Source organism: Myotis myotis, unplaced genomic scaffold, assembly GCF_014108235.1.
Source record: "Myotis myotis isolate mMyoMyo1 unplaced genomic scaffold, mMyoMyo1.p scaffold_m19_p_1, whole genome shotgun sequence".
Classification (NCBI taxonomy): domain Eukaryota; kingdom Metazoa; phylum Chordata; class Mammalia; order Chiroptera; family Vespertilionidae; genus Myotis; species Myotis myotis.
This window is the reverse complement of record NW_023416313.1, coordinates 184560473-184582388: the sequence shown is the minus strand read 5'-3', so window position 1 is coordinate 184582388 and position 21916 is coordinate 184560473. Positions and strand designations below refer to the sequence as shown.

The following is a 21916-nucleotide window of genomic DNA, read 5'->3' as shown; positions in this document are numbered from 1 at the left end:
TAAAAACATTTAGAATTTCATTCTCTCCAGCTCAGCCTCAGGCTTGGAGACAAGGCTGAGCTGGTAGGGCTATGGGATCTGGGTTTTGGAAGAAATTGCTTGTGAGCTTTTACTTGGGTCATGAAAGACATTAGGTTGTAAACCTAATATATATACACACAGGGTGGGGCAAAAGTAGATTTACAGTTGCTTGTCTAGAAAACAATACAATAATAATATAAGAATAAACCGAGTTTCATATATTCATAACTGTAAACCTACTTTTGCCCCACTCTGTGTGTACAAAAGACTAGCATATGCTTATATATTTAGTGATATGTAACTAATAATAAAAATGTAGTCTAGCCCTAACTGGTTTGGCTCAGTGGATAGAGCATCAGCCTGCGGACTCAAGGGTCCCAGGTTTGATTCTGGTCAAGGGCACGTACCTTGGTTGCAGGCACATCCCCAGTAGGGGGTGTGCAGGAGGCAGCTGATCGATGTTTGTCTCTCATCGATGTTTCTAACTCTCTATCCCTCTCCCTTCTTCTCTGTAAAAATCAATAAAATATATTTTTAAAAAATGTAGTCTAAGTGCTGATGGTGGTAAAGATCGTCAGCCTGAGCATTGAAGGGTCTCAGGTACCATTTCCGGTCAAGGGCACATACCTGGGTTGCAGATTGGATCCCTGGCCTGACCTGGTTGGGTGTGTGCAGGAGGAACTAATTGTCTCTCTCACATCAATTTGTCTCTCTCACTTTCTCTCCCTCCCTCCCTTTCTTCCACTCGCTCTCTAAAAACCAATGGAAAAAATATCCTCCAGTGAGGATTAAAAAAAAAAAAAATGTATTACTAAGGATTCCTAGCTTTGCACAGTGATAGGTAAAATGACAAAATTAGCTCTGCTTTGGCCTATTGCTCCTATTCAAACAGCCTTTTCATCCTTGTCACCTGGACACAAGGGCAATATAAAATTCTGTTTCTTATAACTCAGCCATTTTTGGTTGATGTGATGCTCCTATTTCCTAGCAGTTCTCAGCCATGGTTTTAAACGTTGTATTTGACTGTATCTTCGAAACATTTCTTCTACACCCTCAGTTTACTGCTATGTTAATTTTCTTCATGAGAGCATATGACCTTATTACTTACAGCTAAGTAATCCACCAAATTCTGACAATGTTCAATCATTTTGGCTGCCCAGCCAATTTAATGATATCCATAGTCTTCCTCATGTATGTAGCTTCTTGCGTAGAGCTGATAGTAAGCTGACTAACCCCAGTATTATCTAATTCTTGTTATGTAGCCTTGATTCAAAGGACAAAGGAGGATATCCAACTTCTGTGACTAGTTTACATTTGGTGTTTTTCTTCTTTTCCTTAACACAAAACAATGCACTTGACAAGGCAGATGACTGTAACTGCATAATTAATCTAATAGTTTTACAGAAAACCACTCAGAATAGAAAAGTAGCTCCAGCCTAAACTGTGGTGAATCAGTTGCTTCATCATACGGTAATCAAACAAATGAGACAGGAGTGCTTATTGTTTATGAGTTCTATAAATGCGTGCTTATGTTTAACCATATCTGTAATCCTTTCTTCACATGGAATCACCACTGTTTCACATGAAACTATTCTATATCCTTGTCTTTTTTGTAAATGTACTAATTTCTGATTTTTTAAAATGACAGTGGCAATTATATTAGTAAATAGTGTATCATTTATGGTATGTGCTATTTATATAAGCTAGTTTCTGAACACAATTAAAATTCATTTTTCTACCAAAATTCTGTATCATAGAAAGTGTTTATTTTGACATTATTTGCAAAGTTATATTCAAACCAAATGTACAGAAATCCACAAACAAGTTGGCATATAACTAACAATAACTGAATCAGGGCCACTTTAAGCAGGTAAGAATAAAGATATATTTTTATCTACTTAATAATAATCTTTAACACTGTTTTCTAGATATAAAATGAATTTTGTCTTTATGATATCCTTGAGCTCACAGGAAATAGTATCCACTGTATATGGGGAAATAAAAATCCATTTCTAATTGACATGTTAAAGTTTTCTGTTTATAGCAATTTTTTAATTTAAGCAAAAAGTAAGTGCTGGTCTTCATGATTGTTTCCTCTATTCTAATGCAATCAGAGGAACTATTTGAATTCAGCCAAGTATTTATGTCTACTTATAATAAAATACCAGACTAAGCTTAGAAAATTGACAAGTTAGCCAGAAACTACTCATTCAGAGAAAGGGTGTAATTATGAAAAACACAGGAATGCAGAATTATGAGAAAAGCATGCAAATCCTGAGAGCGATATGAATGCCTCCACAACTACTGACTTCTTGGCATAATTGACTTCAATGAATCTGAAATTTAGCTTTCAGTTTTTCAAAATTATACATTTATAGTAACGTGCTTCAATAACTTTAAAGTGCAACATAAATTACTGTTAAAATACAATCAAGAATATCTGTGTTGTACATTTAAATGTATTTAAAGAATTCTAAGTCAGTATCTACATCGAGATATCTATATAAATATCTATATAAAATGAGTAAATTAGAATTAAAATGTTACTTAGTTTGCATCATTTCAGTTTAGTAACTTTAATGAGTCTCATCTGAATATTTATTTTCTACATGATGGACTTTCTGCTTTTAAAATATCCTGATATGACATCCTTATAGTTCTAATGATGCTTACATAATATTCGTTGCTGTTTAGGATCAATTTTAAATGATACTTTATATTGAATAAGGCACTTATTGATGATTATTATTTTGCTTCAAGTCTAATTTTAGTTCCAGATAAGGTAGTAATGCCTTAAAGATTTTAACAAGGTTTTCTTTCTCTCTTATTCCAGGAAGATCACTTAGCAACAAATACCTGAGGTTTCTGTAAAAAAAGAAAGAAGTTACTTCAATTTGGCCTTTACTCTTATAGCATTAAAACTAAACTTGATTTATTGACTTTTAGAAAAAACTACAGTCAGAATATGTATATTTGTTGTCCAGAATTACATCAATAATTCTAGCTGAATCTTTCCAAATACTATATGTATATTATGGCATAGAATACCTTTGCCTGAGAGAGATAAAATATGAATCTTAACCTAGAAAGGGAAACAAATTAGCAGAGTTCTTAAGGGAACTCAAAATGAAGCCTTGAAGCCTCAACTAATGTAAGAAACAAATAATCTAGTATTTTTGGTTCTAATGTTTAAAATTTCTCAAACTTCCTGTGATAGGTTATTGGCAAAACATGGAAGAAATTAATTTAAAAAGTGGAGAGGAAGCATAATAGCTAATGTTTGAGAGCTTACTGTAGCAAGCACCATGCTAGGAACTTTACTTAGATTTAATTTTTTAAGCAATATCCCTAAAAAATGCAATAAAACCATAATGTATTAAAGTTGATAATTTCAACTGTTTTAAAGTATTAAAGATGAAAAGTTAAGTCATTTTCTTTTATTTTTCAAAACAAGACACCATCCCTCAACTGTTTTAAATTCTTATTTTTCACCTTAACATCATTACCAAGTTTCCATTTTGGCACTGACCACCTACCTTAATTTTTGCAAAGCAATGATGCCTTTGTCTGTGACATTCCCACATGAAATTATTTCCATTTCCAACAAACTTTTTTGTAAATTTTCAAGTTGACTAATTCTCTCCAAACAGTCATCCTCGATATAATGACACTTGCATAACCTTATTTTTTCAACATGCTGTAGGCCCTCTGGGAGGAAAAGAGCAGTTTAAGAACCTGTTTTACCATTAATATAACCAACTCTCCTAGTTTTCCCAGGGCTGTTCTGATTTACGATTGAAAGTCCTATGTCCTGGGAAACCTCTCAGTCCCAGGAAAACTGGAACAATCAGTCACCTTAATAACCATACACGGTATTCACTATACAAGTTGTGCTGATAGGACCATTTTGCAGTGAAACATCCAGCCACTGGGAGGGGTGGGGGCGGGGGGGCGGGGGGGAACCACCCAAGCAGAAGCTGTGTGGATAGAATTATTCCTACATCATTGAGGATCTCTCAATGACAAAAGTTTGACAGACAGTTTGACAAACAAGGCTTGAATTTTAAGTCAATAAGCCACAGAATAAAGTCATGTAGAGACAAACTTAGTAAGGGGAGAAAGGAGAGGAAGGTGCTTGTAACCTCTAATTTAAAAATATTATACATAAGAAGAAACAAACTGGATGATATTGAAAAGGCAAAAGAACATATCTACCACTATAATATTCAACTGCAACAAAATGTCACTGTAAATTACCTGCATTTTTCATAAGCAAATGATAGGGTAGTTACCTAGGTGATCAAATCCAATGTTCATGATACAAGAGTCAGTGGCATCGATGGCCTGGATCTTGTATTTGTCCAGAGGGCCTGTTGGGAGGTTGTTGTAGTCCTTCTGCCACCTCTCCTGGCCATGATAGCGTACCATGGCCCCACAGCGAAGCAGCCACTCGGAGGCTGCCCTTTCAGGGCCAACTTCCTTGATGCGTTCACGATCTACTCTAATGGAAAGAGAACAAAAGCAGTTAGCTTTTACTATAATCATTAGCTTTTTAACTATATTCATCAACATAAATACAGAAAAGACTTTTCATTTCAAATGACTGAGGGAAACAAGTATACTAGTGAGATCCATGTCAAAAAAAACAAAAAACATACAATGACTCTACCTGCTACCTTTCTTGCTTTATTTTTGTTTCCAAGTGAACTCTGTGAAGGCATATTATTTTATATGAGTTTATCAGGCAGAAGTGAGTCTTCATTGATTCAGATGTAGCACAGTGCTTGACACCAGGAAGTACTCAATAACTTGTATCAAAAGAATGATACACTTGGTTATTGTGTTTATTAATGATAAAAGATTAAAGGGAATAATTTTGAACCTATGTTCAAATTAATCTTATTAAGTGATATTAATTTTTATATATGCCTTTTTCTCTAGTCAATGGTGTTATTGCTATATTAAGCAATGAGGAAATTAGCTTCTTCAGTTTCAAAATGATGCTTTTGAGCATGCCACCCATTAATTTTTTAAAAACTTGAGTTGCCTTCATAGTATTCAAAAGGCTAACTACATCCATTTAGAAGCCATAGAGTTAAATATTCTAAAATTACATTTACTGAGCTTTTCTGATTATAAAAATAATAAATTTTCATTTTAGAAAACTTGAAAGGCATGGAAAAGCCAAATAAGATAAAAGTCACTGACATCCTGCAACCCAGTCATGTTAATATTTTATAATCTATTTGGGGGTCTTTATTCAATTTGTGTATATATTTTATTTGTTTTTAAACAAAATGAGGTTCATACTGCACACACTATACAAAAAAATCATTTGGAATACAAGAAATAACCAAATAACTATTGTGAATTCATCTATCTTTAACAATTCTCACATTTCTTCATTTTAATTAGAGTAACTTACTTATTAAACACTGCATTCAACCAGCCCCAGAAGTATCTGGAGTCACATGACCATGGGAGTTTCCTTAAGCCACACAACTGCCAGGAAATTTTTCCAAACAGCATCATTTGATCTAGAAACACAACACAGTATTAATATTAGATCATCAACTGGCAATCAGAGTCATGTACATATAGTCACTTCACAACTTCAAAGTCAATAATGTTGTGCCAATAAAGCTGATGACTCACTTGCCTCTCAATCTCTATTGAAGAAGTCACTCCTGTCTCAGTTTCCCAGTTTCTTTTGCTGCAAAAAAAAAAACGAGCTCTGTGGTTCCTTCCAGCCTTGATATTTAAGTTCCACTGTTCTATACTGTCTGCACTGTTGCCACCTGGTGTCCATATAAAATTACTGAAACAACCCCACTCCCAATCTACATTTCCAGTATCAAAATGGCAAACTAAAATCACCTAGGGAGCAATATGCCGCAGTCCACACAATTACATCCAGGAAGAAAGAGGTGACATGGAAACAGATCTTCCTATGACAAGAGTGCAAATAGTATCACCAGAACAGGGCAAAGAGCTGTGGAAGGGCAGCTGGGAAAGACTGGGCAAGTAACTTCACCTCTCTGACCCTTGGTTTTCTCATTTGTAAAAAGAGATGATGTGCGCAGATGATTTCCAGCTGTAAAAACCTATAACTAGGAGTTGAGGAAGTGATTTTTAAATTGGATCTCAATTTGATTTATGTCAATTCAAGTTTCTCTAGAAGTATGCCAGGTGCGGGGGAAACACTGAGAAATGAAACTTGGTCTCTGCCTTTGAGGAACTAACAACTTAAGGCAGAGTGGAGTGAGCGAAAACAAGTTACCAAGTAGTTAAAATAAAAGATATTGTCTGATAAATACTTCAAAAGTTAAAATAAGAACAGACCAGAATTTCAATAATCCAGGTGATTAGCTGAGGCAGGGACATTTAAGTCATGTTGCATTTCAGTTTGGTTAGCTTATGAGGGTAATGAGGAGACAATTTACACAGTCACATCAGAAAGGGTCTGGCATAATCAGCCAGGAAATTTTGACTTTCTTCTGCAGGTGGTTGGGAGTCACTGAAGTTTTAGCACAGAACACTGGCATTTTTAGAACTACGCTTCAGGAATACTATTCAAACAGCAACATCAAGATCAAGTACACTAGCACTGGACAGAAAGACGGGTAACAAGGGCTTCAACTACATGTGGCCATGGGAAAGGGCCGGGGGTGCGGGCTGGGGGAGAGGAGAATTGGAATGACATTGCAGAATGGATTCCACATGATCCAGTAAATGAGATTATAGGGGCGAGGGCCAGAGAAACTGAAGATGACACTAAGTTTTGCTCCTGAGTCACTGGTCGAATGATGGTGCCATTATGAAATCAATGTCAGAAGGACAGGGTTGTGGTTTATTCCCAGCTTTTCATATTCTAAATATGAAGTGTTGGCAGAACTTCTAAGAGGTGATGACCAACAAGTGATTAGAATCAGTGTCACAACATGGTAGAGCTGGAAGGAACTCAGATCACCTAGACTACACTGTCTCCACGTCACCTCATTTAGAGACGAGGAAACTGAAGCCCTGATATTAAGTAACTTGCTGACACCCTACATCCTTTCCAGAACAAGGTGGGGTTTTAATAAATGCATGTGTTTAAAAGGACTTGCCCAGTGTTTCATGGCTAATTGGTGGCAGTGCTGAAACTTGAACCTAGTTCTGGCTACTACCAGCCCAGAGCTCTTTCCTTGGTCATAAGATGGTCCTGCAACTCAGGGAAAAAGGGAGGACTAGAAAGAGGCCTGAGTGGGAACCACCTCAGAGCTGAGGAAGTGACTGAGGATGAGGAGGCTGTGGAACAGTGAGAGATGAGGTCTGAGGCCCCCTGCTATCACCTCCACGTTCTCAGCCCTTCCCAGCTTCTTGTTAAAGCTCCCTCCACCTGTGTCCACCTCTAATAACTCCATTGGCTGCCAACCTCATTTATAAATCTGGACTTTCTAGCTTCAGTTCAACTCAGGCTGTGCCTTCTATTTACCATTCCTCCCCACCCACCCAATCCTGTTTATGGAAATCTTACCCAACTTCAAGACCTTATTCAAATGCCATCTTCATCCATCCATCTATTCATTCACTCAATAAATATTTATTGAATGTCTGCTATACCTAGTTCAAGAGGTATAATGGGAAGATAGAAAAACCAAACAAAACAACAGAGACAAAGATATGGTTCCTGTCCTCATAGAATGCATAGTCTAATGAAGGCAGAAGACATAAAGAAATAACATGCAACATAGTGTCTTAGTAGAGGTATGAACACGTTCTGTCAGAGCCTAAAAGAGTTTTCTTTTGGGATGGTCCTGAAAGGATGATTAAAAGTTTCCAGTTAGGCAGAAAAAAGAAAAGTATGTAGAGCAAAAGGAAGACCAAGGATCACATCTTATTCATTTCCATTTTGCTTAGTACCTAGTACAATGCCAGAGTTTAATGAATGTTTGCTAGTAGTCTTTAATGATTGATATATTTCCATGGAGAAAGGTAAAAACCAGAGAAACTGTTATTAAGCAGGTAAATTTGAGTGGTCCATGAAAACTGATGCACTTTGACTTATTGTGGCCCACCTTATAATTCAGCTTAAAGAAAAGGCCAAATTTGCTACTTCAGCTATGATTTCTAAAAATACTAGATATTATATTAAAATAAACATGAAAATCAAATGTTTATTTATCAATAAAGATAAAAAATAAATTGGTAGGTTTTTACATTCTCAAGTGTGACTTGCTAATTAAATTTAGCAATTTCTAAGGAATTCAAGCTACCTCTGGGAATGCTTTCTGTATGGAAAGAGGAGACCTCTAGTGGTGAGTTGGTGAATTTAACTCTAATGGATTAAAAGAAACCAGTTAAAAGCAAGTTAAAAATTACTACTAAATTACTGCTGCAATAAATAATTCAGGAATTAAAATAATTTAAAAAGACCTTCTTACTATCAGAACATGGCTTAGAGCCATAAATTTATAACTGATGTTTCTAAATCTTGCAATTATGTTTATGACTTAGAGAAGGCCAGACCTCGCAGCTGAGGGTGGTGTCATGAACACAAATGTCTCTAGCTAGCCAAATATCTTACAGGGTGTCTAAATGTAAGGTGAGCTCTTGATTTGAAATTACTTAATTGAAAAGGTAAGCAGAAAAAATTTTTTATATGTATTCAATCTAGTAACAAATCAACTACTACATCTGTGCAAACTAAAAAATAACCATCTGGGGGGGGGGTGTTAAACTTTAGAAAATAAAAATGAATAAATAAATAATAACCATCTCCACTACATATCTATCAGAATGATTAAAATAAAAAATAGTGGCCGAAACCGGTTTGGCTCTGTGGATAGAGCGTCGGCTTGCGGACTGAAAGGTCCCAGGTTCGATTCCGGTCAGGGGCATGTACCTGGGTTGCGGGCATATCCCCAGTAGGAGATGTGCAGGAGGCAGCTGATCGATGTTTCTCTCTCATCGATGTTTCTAACTCTCTATCTCTCTCCCTTCCTCTCTGTAAAAAATCAATAAAATATATTTAAAAAAAAAAACAGTGACACCACGCTGCTGGTTTGGGTCAGTGAATAAAGCATCAGCCCTCGGACTGAAGGGTCCTGGGTTCAATTCCAGTCAAGGGCACGAACCTCGGTTGCAGGCCCTGGTTGGGGCGCGTGTGGGAGGCAACCAATCGATGTGTCTCTCTCACATTGATGTTTTCCTCTCTCTCCCCTTCCCGTCTACTCGCTCTAAAAATCAATGGAAAAATGTCCTCAGGAGAAAGTGGGTCACTCGAATATTGCTGGTGGAAATGTATAAAGGTGCAGCCACTTTGGAAAAGCAGTTTGGCAGTTTCCTATCAAAATAAACAGGTGCTTATCACATGACCCAGCAATTGTACGCTTGGGCATTTCTCCCAGGCAAACAAAAATAGGTTCATACATAAAAAGCTGCACATTAATGTTAACAGCAGCTTTATTCAAAAGTAGGTAAAAACTGGCAACACCTCAGATGTCCTTTAGTGGGTGAATGGTTAAACATACTGCGGTGCCATGAACTACTACTGGACAGCAAGGAATGAGCCATCAATACATGGACCTCAGAGGATTATGCTGAATGCAAAAAGCCAGTTTCCCAAAAGTTATATACAGTATCATTCTGTTTATATAAATTCTTAAAGTGACACAATTTTATTTTTTTTATTTATTTTTTTAAAATATATTTTATTTATTTTTTACAGAGAGGAAGGGAGAGAGACAGAGAGTTAGAAACATCGATGAGAGAGAAACATTGATCAGTTGCCCTCTGCACATCTCCCACTGGGGATATGCCCGCAACCCAGGTACATGCCCTTGACCGGAATCGAACCTGGGACCTTTCAGACCATAGGCCGACGCTCTATCCACTGAGCCAAGCCGGTCTCGGCAAAAGTGACACAATTTTAGAGAGAGAAGAGACTGGGGAAGGGGTGCCCTGCCGTAGGGAGGTGAGGTTATACAGGGCAGGGGGGGATTCTTGTGATGCAGCTGTGCTGTAGCTTGACCCTGGGGGTGGGTACCAGAACCCACACATGCGATGAAAACTATGTGGAACTAAATACACACATACATGTAACACTGGGGAGTTCTAAGTAAGACCCATGGATGGTGTCAACGTCAATGTCCTGGTTGTAACGTGCCAGTTTTGCAAGATGTTATCACTGAGGGAGACTGAGCAGACGGTACACAGAATCTCTATTGTTTCTTACAACTGCATGGACAGCTACAATTATCTCAAAATTTTTTTAAGAATTTCAAAAATAACCATCCCTTAAAAATAACTTGTGATGGAACAAGCAGGTAACATCCTAATTGTTTGCACAAATAAAGCAGAACATGTACAACTATCCAGAAGGTTAAAGCCATTCGAGCATAATAACTACCGAGTATTCGCTGTGCTAAGAGCTGATGAGCCTTAAAAGGGAGACCCGACATTAGTCCTAGTTCATGGGCGGGCGGGCGGGCGGGCGGGCACAGAGGCGAAAAGGCTCCACAAGCCCCCTGAGGCCTGGAACCAAATCCAAACGGGCAGGTGAGTCCCTCCGGCCATGAGGCGGTACCACTCTGTGGTTCTGTCCCGCTGTTCTGGCCCTACACATGTTCACCTGCCATGAAGCACGGTGTTAAGCTGGCAGGTGATCATCATAGTTTTAGATGAATGATGCATTTGAGAGATTCCAGCCCACCTCCCGCACTTTTCAGGTGAGATCACGGGAGGTGTGACCTGCACAGGAAGTCGGTATTCCCAGGCCCGCGCGGGGTACTGAAAACTGTATCTCGGCCCCGTGTTAACGACCAGGAAACAGGTCGCTAAACGATGGCCGAGGCCGAGGCGGGCCTGGGTCATCGAGGCGGTATTTACAGGACCCCAAATAGCCGGATGATGGGCAGCGCGGGAGCCCCACAACAATAGGCCGCGGGGCTCTAAGGGCCTCGGTCCGGAGCGCGGGCTAAGGCCGGCCGGCGCGCGCTGACCCGGGCCGGAGCCCGGGAGCCCGGGAGCCCGGGAGCCCGGGAGCCCGGGAGCCCGGGAGCCCGGGAGCCCGGGAGCCCGGGAGCCCGGGAGCCGACGGGGCTGGGCGGGGCCGAACCGAAGGAAGAGAGACCGCTGGGCCCGCCCAAACGAGTTTTCACTATAATCATGCCCAGACTTTCTTCCCGGGCCCCGCATTCGGTGGACGTCCAAGGTCAGACCCCGCGACGCGGCGGGGCAGGTTGTCGGTAAGCCCGGCGCGCGGAGAAGGGAAAGGGCAGCGTGAAACCACGACCCTAGGCCCGTCCCGCTCGAGCCCAGCTGCTCAACTCACTGCGTCGCCGGAAGGGAGCGAGCGAGCGTCCCGGCGTGTACGGCTGCGCCGGCCTGCCCTTCGCCCTCCGCCGCGCGCGCCCATTGGTCACTGGCAGCCCTCCCACGTGGAGCGAAGGCGCGCGCCTCATTGGTCCGTGCGTGGGAGGCGGGGCTAGAGGGCACCGCGGACCCTGCGGAGTGTCCTGCTCCAGTGGCCACGCTGGGGCCGAGGCAGGGGAGGGGACGCAGGCGATGGTGCCCGCGCTGCGTTACCTGGGCACTGCCTGCGGATGGGCCCGCGCAGGTTCCCCCAGGGGCATCCCCGCGACGTGCGGGCCCGCGCTGGGCAGGCCGCAGCCGCTGTGCCAGGGTGCCCGCAGCGCCAGCACTAGGTGAGTAGCCGCCGGCCCGCCCCCGCCGCCTACGCTGCATCTTCGAGGTGCTTCTTGCTGGACCTGCGCCCAGGGGAGGTGCTTCTTGCTCCCCTGCCCCCGGCGTGAGAGAAGGTCGAGATCCTGCGGAGCACGGGCTCCACGCTGGGATCTCAGGAGCCACCTGCAGGATTTATTCGTTGTGTTTGTGGGCGGGAGGAGAGGAATGAGAGTGCTGAGTAGAGGGCTACCACAGCCTGTCTTTGCATACAACCCCTCTACGTCCTATTTCACTCCGGGCGGGTTTGCTTGAGCTCTTGAAGGTTAGGTTGTGAATGGGAGCCTAGGTTCTCCCGCAGGTGATCGTTTTGAGCGTTCAAGGACCTTGCCCACTGTAAGCAATCAAATAACGCTTTTTATTAGCTGGCATCTCGAGTGTTACTTGGAATATCTGGATTCAGTCTTCAATCAGTTCCAGGCAGACACTGCTCAGAGTTACCTCACTGAGAAGCAGCTCAGTGGCTGATCGAAGCCTGCAGAATCCAGTGTCCTGTGATTTAAAGTTTGGAGGTCACATGGGAAACCACTGTTTTTCTCTGCTTTCTTTAGAGATGATGGTTTATGCGAAGCTGGAAAGCTTGGCAGTTTCGAGAATTAAGAAGTCGAGTGTGACTGGAGCTTAGCGTCAGAGATGGTGTGGAAGGACACCAGGAGAGGGGCTACCTCACAACAGGGGTTTTATTTTATTTTAATTACACAGCGAATTTTATTCTAAGAGCGTTGGGAAGCTTTTAAAGGGTTGTTAAGAAGAGGGAGTGGTTGAATGCTGATCTTTCAAAAATTTACTCTGGTTGCTGTATGTTATTGTATTGGAGGGGGATTAGAATGGGATAGGATCTGGGGAAGCTTTTCTTAAGGGAAGAAATGTAGGCTTAAGGAAGGTTTTGTTTATACTTTTTATTTTGAAATAATTATGGATTTATAGAAGTTTGCAGCAAAGCAGCACTCTCATTTATCCCAATGATAACATCTTACATAACTATAGTACCATATCAATACCAGGAAATTGACATTGGTTCAATCCATAAACCTTGTTCAGATTTCATCAGTTTTACATGCACTCATTTGTGTGTGTGTATGTTTCTATGCAATTATGTGTTATTTTGTGTAACTACCACCACAATTCAGAAACAAATATTCTGTCAATACAAAAATATCCCTTGTGTTATATTCACATCTCATCTCTACACCTTTCTAACCACTTCCTAACCAGGGGTGGGCAAACTTTTTGACTCGAGGGTCACAATGGGTTCTTAAACTGGACTGGAGGGCCGGAACAAAAGCATGGATGAAGTGTTTGTGTGAACTAATATAAATTCAAAGTAAACATCATTACATAAAAGGGTACGGTCTTTTTTTTCAATAGTTTTATTCATTTCAAACGGGCGGGATCTGGCCCGAGGGCCGTAGTTTGCCCACGGCTGTAACCTGTGGCAACCACTAATCTATTCCCCAGCTCTATAATTTTTCACTTTGAGAATGTTCTGTAAGTAGAATGACACAGTATGTAATCTTTTGAGATTGGCTTTTTTTCACCTTGAGATCCATCTAAGTGTTACCTATATGAATAATGATTCCCTTTAATTGTTGAGTAGCATTACATGGTATGGATGTATCGCTTTTTTTTTAACCATTCACCAGTTGAAGGATATCTGGGTTGTTTCCAGTTTTTGGCTACGAATAAAGCTGCTATAAATATTTATGTACAGTCTTTGTATGAGCATAATTTTTCCTTTCTCTGAGATAAATGCAGGCGCTAAGACTACAGTACATGTTTAATTTTTTAAGAAACTGCCATATTCTTTTTTCAGAGTGACTGTTATTTTACATTCCTACCAGTAATATGTGAGTGATTCAGTTCTTCCTCATCTTCACCAGCATTTGGTATAATCACCTTTTTTTTTAATTTTAGCCATTTTGATATGAGTGTAGTGATCTGTCATTGTAGTTTTAATTTGCATTTCCCTAATGAGTAATGGAATTGAACATCTTTTCATGTGTTTATTTGCCACCTGTATACATATCCTCTTTGATGATATGTTTGTTCATATCTTTTTTCCCATTTTCTAAATAGCTTGTTTATTTGGAAAGTTCTTTTTTTAAAAAAATATATTTTATTGATTTTTTACAGAGAGGAAGGGAGAGGGATAGAGAGTTAGAAACATTGATGAGAGAGAAGCATCGATCAGCTGCCTCCTGCACACCCCCCACTGGGGATGTGCCTGCAACCAAGGTACATGCCCCTGACCAGAATCGAACCTGGGGCCCTTCAGTCCCCAGTCCGACGCTCTATCCAGTGAGCCAAACCAGCCAGGGCTGGAAAGTTCTTAATAGATATTCTAGGTAGAGTACTTTGTCAGATAAATGGTTTGCAAGTATTTCCCCCAATTTGTTGGTTTTATTCTTATCCTCTTAACAGGATCTTTTGCAGAGAAAAAGTTCTTAATTTTGATGAAGTACAGCTTATCAATTTTTTCTTTCATGGATCATGTTTTTGGTGTAAACTTTCACCTAGCCCTACACCACAAAGATTTTTTTTCCTGTGTTTTCTTCCAAAAGTTTTATAGTGAATATTTGATTATATAAAACATTTTTGTTAATTTTTTTTTAGTTAGAATAATGGTATTGTGTGTGTTTTGAAGAGGCCTTTTAGAAATAATATATTAAAATAATTACAGATGATGTTTAAGATTTGCATCAAAATAATATAATACAGGAGAGGATTAAATGGGGAGAGAGGAAGAAGCAAGTGTGTCCATATTTCTCTAAAACCTAAGGTAAGTGCTAAAAGGAATCTTTTACACTCCTCATTGCATTTGACTTTACAAGGCCTTTTTAATTTTTAAAATGGTTGTATAATCAGGGTTTGTCGTGGCTAAAATTGTGGTTCTGAACCTACTGGCTGTTTTCTTTTTAACAGAAAAAAAGATAAATTGTTGCATACCAAGGTGTTGAAGGTTTAATGTGTTAGCTAATCCTCAAGAATACTGCACTTGAATTTTAAAAGAATAGATGGTAGAGAAGAGTGTGATGCTTAACACAGGTAGCTGGCCCGGGCAGAGTACTGTGGGGATTTAGAGCAGCTTGATCAACTAGCCACCCTGCCCTCTGGGTGGAGCTGATGGTACTACTGACCAGCAATGCAGGTAACTTTGAAGGGTACTTCCTGAGCATGAAGCCAAATAGCACAAAACCCAATAAATATTTGCTTTTAATGATTACAAATTAATAGTTTAATTCATTATCCATAGATGATAAAAATGTTGCATGTGAAGTTGGATGGGATCTACTGTAAACGTGCATTACTTTAAAAGTGACTTTCTCTTGAAGCTCATTTGATGTAGTTGTTATCGGTGGTGGAATTGTGGGGCTTGCCTCTGCCAGAGCACTCATCCTGCGACATCCAGCACTTTCCATTGGTGTCCTGGAAAAGGAGAAAGAATTAGGTACGTATGGTTGATGTATGTTATCAGTGCTGCTCTTCAGGCTTATCCTGAACCCCCGCTTATTTTGTCAAATCTGCATCTGTTATGCTGAGTGTCAATGTTAGTAGTCTAGCTTGAGTTCTCCATAAAGCAGAGTCTGGGACTAGGACTTTGGTATAGGTGATTTACTTGAGAGGTTATCTAGGAGACAGGAGTGAGGGGGTGGGGATAGTAAACAGGGAAGGAGGGAGAGCCACATGAGGGTACCTTATTGAAGTTGTGAGTTTGATTCTACTGGGACCTCTGAGGAGCTACATAAACATTTCCCAGCATCATGGTCATTTATCCATCAGCTCCTGTCCCTATTGGTTGAGGGTTGCCTCTAGAAATGTTGAGTTCTCTTTCCCAACATTAGACAAAGCCCTGGGGTAGAATGCAGAGAACCATAATGGTCCCTTGAAGTGGTTTGCTGGAAGTGAGAGGTGAGTTTGTGCACCAAAGTTGTAACTAAAATCAGAGGTGAGCTGGAGGGATGTGACACAGTCAACAGAGATGGCGGCTAGAGGAATTACCAGTGCCCTGGCTGTAAGAATTTTAAATAATGTGGTCTGATAGCTTCAAAGATGTTTGTTCCCCCACTTCTTAGGTTTTGTATGAGTCATTTATTTTCTCTTATCCTGTTTCTCTTGTTTGGTAGCTATTCACCAGACTGGACATAACAGTGGTGTCATACATAGTGGAATTTATTATAAACCGGAATCTCTAAAAGCTAAATTATGTGTACAGGGTGCAGCCCTCATCTATGAGTACTGTAACCAAAAGGGAATTTCTTACAAGCAGTGTGGCAAGGTATGGTATTTTACTAGGACCTCGACTTACTTATAACTAACATTTTCTTACCGATATTTAATGTTGAATTTTTTTAAAACCCTGGATTTTCTTTCTTTACATCAAGTAATTTGCAAAATCTAATATTAGAGAATAACTTTTAAAAAGATGGCGAACTAACTCCATGTAATTAAAAAGATTTTTTGGTACGTTTTTAATGATTTTATAGAGAGAGGAAGGAAGAGGGAGAGAGAAACATTGATGTGAGAGAGAAACATTAATTGGTTGCCTTCCATATGAACCCTGACCGGGGATAGAACCTGAAACTTGGGTACAGGATAAGGCTTCAACCAACTGAGCCACACCAGCCAGGGCACTCCATGTAATTTTTAAAGTAACAGCTTTATTGACATAATTTATATACCATACAATTCACCCTTTAAAAGTATACAATTCAGTTTTTAGTGTAGTCACAGAAGGTGTAACTATCACCATTATCTAATTTTAGACCATATTCATTATCCCAAAAAGAAACCATATATCCATTGATAGTCATTCCCCACTCCCCCTACTTCCTAGTTCTTCCCAGACCCTGGTAACCATTAATATATTTTCTGGATTTGACTATTCTGGACATTCCATGTAAATGAATTCATACAATATGTTATCTTTTGTGGCTGGCTTCTTTCACTTGGCATAATATTTTTCAGGTTCATTCATTTGTAGCATGATTTAATACTTCATTTTTTTTATATATTTCATTATGTAGGTATACCAAATTTTGTTTATCCATTTTATAGCTGATGGACATTTGGGTTGTTTCCACCTTTTGGCTACTATAAATAACACTGCTATGGAATTTATACAGGTTTTTGTATGGACCTGTCTTCATTTCCCTCGGACATGTACCTAGGAGTGGAATTGCTGGGTTATAGGTAACTCCATGTTTAACGTTTGAGGAACTGCCAAACTGTTTTCCAAAGTGCTGCACTGTTTTATATTCCCATCAACAATTAATGAGGATTCTAATATCTCCACATCCTCACCAACATCTATTATTATCTGTCTTTTATTTTAGCCATCCTCGATGTGAAGAGGTATATGTCATTGTGGTTTTGATTTGCATTTCCCTAATTATTAATGATATTGAGCATCTTTTCATATGCTTATTGGCTATTCATATATCTTTGAAAAAATGTCTATTCAAATCTTTTGCCCAGTCCTGGCTGGTTTGGCTTAGTGGATAGAGCATCAGCCTTCGGACTAAAGGGTCTGTGGTTCGATTCCGGTCAAGGGCATATGCCCAGGTTGTGGGCTCAATCCCCAGTGGGGGGTGTGCAGGAGGCAGCCGATCAGTGATTCTCTTTCATCATTGATGTTTCTATCTCTCTCTCGCTCCCTTCCTCTCTGAAATCAATAAAAAAAAAATTAAAAAAATAAAACTTTTGCTCACTTTTCAAATTGGGTTATTTGTCTTCTCATTATTGAGTTGTATGTGTCCTTTATATATTCTGGATACAGTCCCTTATTAGCCACAAGATATTTACTAAAATAATGGTAAAACATTAAAACATTTTTTTATTTTTAATATAAAATAATAGTAATGGCAATAGTAATAGTAATTTTTAAAAAATATTACTAAAGTTTTTCTCCTATTCTGTAGATTTTTACTTTCTTGATAGTATCCGTTGAAGCACAGAAGTTTTTAATTTTTATGAAGTCCAGTTTATCTCTTTTTCTTTTGTTGCTTGTGTTTTTAGTGTCATACTTAAGAAATCATCACCTAAACTTAGATCAAAAAAATTACTCCTATTTTTTTGTGTGTGTTTTTAAAAAATATGTTTTTATTGATTTTAGAGAGAGAAGAAGGGAGATGGACAGAGAGATAGAAACATCTCTGAGATAGAAACATCGATTGGCTGCCGCCCGCATGGCCCTGCTGGGGATCGAGCCCACAACCTGGGCATTGCCTTGACTGGGAATTGAACTGGTGACTTGGTTCCTGAGTTGACACTCAACCTCTGAGCCACACTGGCTGGACATTACTCCCATGTTTTCTTTGAAGAGTTTTGTTACAACCTTAGCTCTGACATATTGGTCTATCATCACTTTCTTTTTCCCCCAGATGAATTGGTTTCATTCCAGGTGATATAGAATTTGGGGTAGAACAAAGACTGCAGAGTATACTTTGGCAGTGTTTTAGGCTGGGTTTGCTTCCCAGCTGAGATAGAAATGGCTGAGAATGAAAGAGAAGAGGAACCACAGTATGATTTTTTTTTTTTTTTAACAAAAGTTTATTATTAAATGTACAACAGGCTTCAAGACAACATTTCATTCTAGCTATAAGTGATAACACATGTTATGGCAGAGAATCCAGATGTTTAAACAGAAATGGAATTAAGGATCACCATTGCCCCAGGTACAAGGAACAGCTTATTTTTTGCCAAAATTCTTAATTACAAATGTGGAATCTCCCCGTGTGTGGCATTTCTTTCCCACAGCCTTAACTTTTAGCTCCTTGAGTTTCTTTTACCCCTCTTTCTGTTTCTGCTTGAATGCCTTACCACTTCACCCATTTTCTTCGTCTGCTTCTTGGGCTGCTTTAGGGACTTCTTCACACCTTCACAAACAGCCTACTGCCCTTTCCATAGACCCTGCCACTAGAAGCAGTTTCCTGCCTCACTCTCTGCACCTGTACCTCCAGCATATGATCACTTAAAATATATAAAGGACCTGATATATACATATATATATATTTATATATTTATATATATATATATTTATATTTATATATATTGATTTTTTAGAGTGAGAGGAAGGGGGAAAGAGAAACATTGATGTGATAGCAGAATATCTGTTGGTTGCCTTCTGAACACACCCCCTGCTGGGGATCATGCCCACTACACAGGCATGTGCCCTGACCAGGAATCAGCAATCTCTTGGTATTGGTACACTGAATGATGCCTAACCAACTGAACCATACCAGCCAGGGCCACTTTTTAATTAATTTTGGTATACGGTGTGAGAAAGGGGTCCAGCTTTATTGTCTTGTATGTGTTGATCCAGTTGTTTACCACCATTTGTTGAAAAGACTATTCTTTCTACATTGCTTTTTGTCTTTATCACAACTCAATTGTGCATAAATGTCAGAAGGTATGTTTAGGATTCTCAATTTTATTGCATTGATATATGTCTGTCCTTATATCCTATCACACTATTTTGATTACTGTAACTCTTCGTTTTGAAATCAAGGAGTATGAGTCCTCCAACTTTGTTCTTCTTTTTCAAGATTGTTTTGGCTAACTGTTGTGGCTCAGTTGGTTGAGCATCCATCCTATGCATAAGGAGTTCACTGGTTCGTTTCCTGGTCAGGGCACTGCCCTGGGTTGCCGGCTTGATCCCCAATATGGGGCATGCAGGAGGCAGCTGATCGATGTTCTCTCTCATCAATGTTTCTATCTCTCTCTTCCTTTCTGAATTCAATTTTAAAAATAAAAAAGCAACACATTTTTTAAAAATATATTGTTTTAGCTATTCTGGGTGCCTTGCATTTTCGTACGAATTTCAGAGTCAGTTGCTCTAAAAAGGCAGCTGGGATTTTGATAGAGATTATATTGAACCTATAGATCAATTTGGAGAGCATTGCCATCTTAACAATATTAAATCTTATGAACATGGGATGTCTTTTCATTACTTAGATCTTTAATTTCTTTCAACAGTGTTATGTATTTTTCATTGTGCAGGTCTTGCATTTCTTTTGTTAAATTTATTCCTTGGTGTTAGTCTAATAGGTGTTTCTGTGTGTTTGTTCTTCTGGTATGTGGATCCCTTAGAATTTTCTATATGTAGGATCATACCATCTACAAATAAAATAGTTTAACTTCTTTTTCAATTTGGTTACTTTTTATATTTTTTCTTGCCTAATTTCCCTATGTAAAATCTCAAATGCAATGTTGAAAAGTGAAAGCAATGAAAGTGGACAACCTTGTGATTTTCCTGATCTTAAGGAGAAAGCATTCAACTTTTCACTATTAAGTATGATGCTAGTTGTGGTTTTTTTGTAGGTGCCCTTTATCAGATTGAGGAAGTTCCTTTCTATTTCTAATTTGTTGAGAGTTGTGTTGTTGTTTTTTTAATCATAAAAGGGTGTTAGATTTTCTCAAATGCTTTTTCTGCTTCAATAGAAGCAATTATGTAGTTTTTGTCTTTTATTCTATTAATATATTACATTAATTGACTTTTGGATGTTAAATTGATCTTTCATTCCTTCAGTAAATTTCACTTGGTCATGGTATATAATCCTTTTTGTATGTTGCTGCATCAGTTTACTAGTCAGGACTGTTACATCAATATTCACAAGAGATATTGGTCTGCAGTTTTTTGTGGGTTTTTTTGTTTGTTTATTTGTTTTGTTTTTAAACTTTGTCTGGTTTGGGTATCTGGCTAATACTGGCCTCACTGAATTAGTTAGGAAGTGTTCCCTTCTCTTTTGTGTTTTGGAAGAGTTTATGAACAATTGGTACTGATTCTTTAAAACATTTGGTAGCGCTCATGAGTATAGTCCCTGGGTCTGATCTTTGTGGGAAGTTTTAAAGTTACTAATTCAATCTCTTTGCATGTTATAGGTCTATTCAGATTTTCTTCTTAAGTCAGTTTCAGAAGTTTGTGTCTTCCTATGAATTTGTCCATTTCATGTAGATTACCTAATTTTTGGCATAAATTATTCACAATATTCCCTTTAAGTCTTTTTCATGTAAGTTTTAAGAATAAAAGTTCAGCCCTATTGGTTTGGCTCAGTGGATAGAGCGTCGGCCTGCGGACTGAAGGGTCCCAGGTTCGATTCCGGTCGGGGGCATGTACCTGGGTTGCGGGCACATCCCCAGTAGGAGATGTGCAGGAGGCGGATGATCAATGTTTCTCTCTCATCGATGTTTCTAACTCTCTATCTCTCTCCCTTCCTCTCTGTAAAAAATTGATTTTTTTTCGAACCTGGGACCCTTCAGTCCGCAGGCCGACGCTCTATCCACTGAGCCAAACCGGTTTCAGCTAAAATATATTTTTTAAAAAAAGAATAAAAGTTCATTGTTACCATTAAAGATGCTATCAAGATTTTTAAAAATTATATGGGGAAATGATCTTGACATGGTATGAAGTGAAAAAATATGTAAAACTGTATTTATAGTCTTTTTGGTTGAGTTATAAGAGTTCTTTATATAATCTGGATACTAGTCCCTTATCACCTATATGATTTGCAAATATTTTCTCCCATTCAGTGTGTTGTCTTTTTATTTTCTTTAGTGTCCTTTGATTCCACTTTTGTTCTTAAGGTTAGTTATTTGTTGATTTAAATAACCTTTACACCTTGATTAAGAGTATTATCTTATCTCTATTAAGTGTTGACTCCTTGCTATGAAATAGTAATTTGTAAATTCTCATTTACCTGGGAATATACATCTGTGCCTTCCTTTGCTGGGAGCTGTTAAGGAAGAAACTACTTTTATATATATATATATATATTCTTTTTTAAAATATATATATATTATTATTTTATTTATTTTTTTTTTTTTTTTTACAGAGGGGAAGGGAGAGAGAGTTAGAAACATTGATGCGAGAGAAACATCGATCAGCTGCCTCCTGCACACCCCCTACTGGGGATGTGCCCCCAACCAAGGTACATGCCCTTGACTGGAATCGAATCTGGGTCTCCTCAGTCCGACGCTCTATCCACTGAGCCAAACCGGTTAGGGCAAGAAACTACTTTAATTTTTATAAAATATATGTTATTGATTTTTCACAAAGAGGAAGGGAGAGGGATAGAGAGTTAGAAACATCGATCAGCTGCCTCCTGCACACCTCCTACTGAGGATGTGCCCGCAACCAAGGTACTTGCCCTTGGCCGGAATCGAACCTGGG

General features: G+C 39.1%; 2 protein-coding genes across 9 annotated transcripts in view; one reads left to right on the top strand and one right to left on the bottom strand.

Annotated features, from left to right (window-relative positions):
- Nucleotides 1-823: 823 nt before the first annotated feature.
- On the bottom strand, nucleotides 824-11717 carry DMAC2L (distal membrane arm assembly complex 2 like). 8 transcript variants are annotated; one of them, XM_036306291.1, is made up of 6 exons: nucleotides 11593-11659; nucleotides 5681-5734; nucleotides 5447-5558; nucleotides 4314-4522; nucleotides 3558-3729; nucleotides 824-2886 (listed from the first exon to the last, which is right to left on the bottom strand). In XM_036306291.1, the coding sequence occupies exons 3-6, from the start codon at nucleotides 5551-5553 to the stop codon at nucleotides 2754-2756; spliced, it is 621 nt and encodes a 206-aa protein (XP_036162184.1). In that variant the 5' UTR covers nucleotides 5554-5558; nucleotides 5681-5734; nucleotides 11593-11659; the 3' UTR covers nucleotides 824-2753. The 8 variants fall into 8 exon arrangements, with proteins under 8 accessions (XP_036162184.1, XP_036162194.1, XP_036162164.1 ...); XM_036306301.1 differs by having other exon boundaries at nucleotides 5677-5734; nucleotides 11593-11658; XM_036306271.1 differs by lacking the exon at nucleotides 11593-11659 and adding an exon at nucleotides 11339-11419.
- L2HGDH (L-2-hydroxyglutarate dehydrogenase) overlaps nucleotides 11502-21916 on the top strand; it is a 37005-nt gene continuing 26590 nt past the window's right edge. The window contains exons 1-3 of the mRNA XM_036306224.1: nucleotides 11502-11711; nucleotides 15081-15196; nucleotides 15873-16024. Of these exons, the coding sequence (XP_036162117.1) occupies nucleotides 11572-11711; nucleotides 15081-15196; nucleotides 15873-16024 (408 nt within the window). The 5' untranslated portion in view covers nucleotides 11502-11571. The remainder of the gene's footprint in view (nucleotides 11712-15080; nucleotides 15197-15872; nucleotides 16025-21916) is intronic.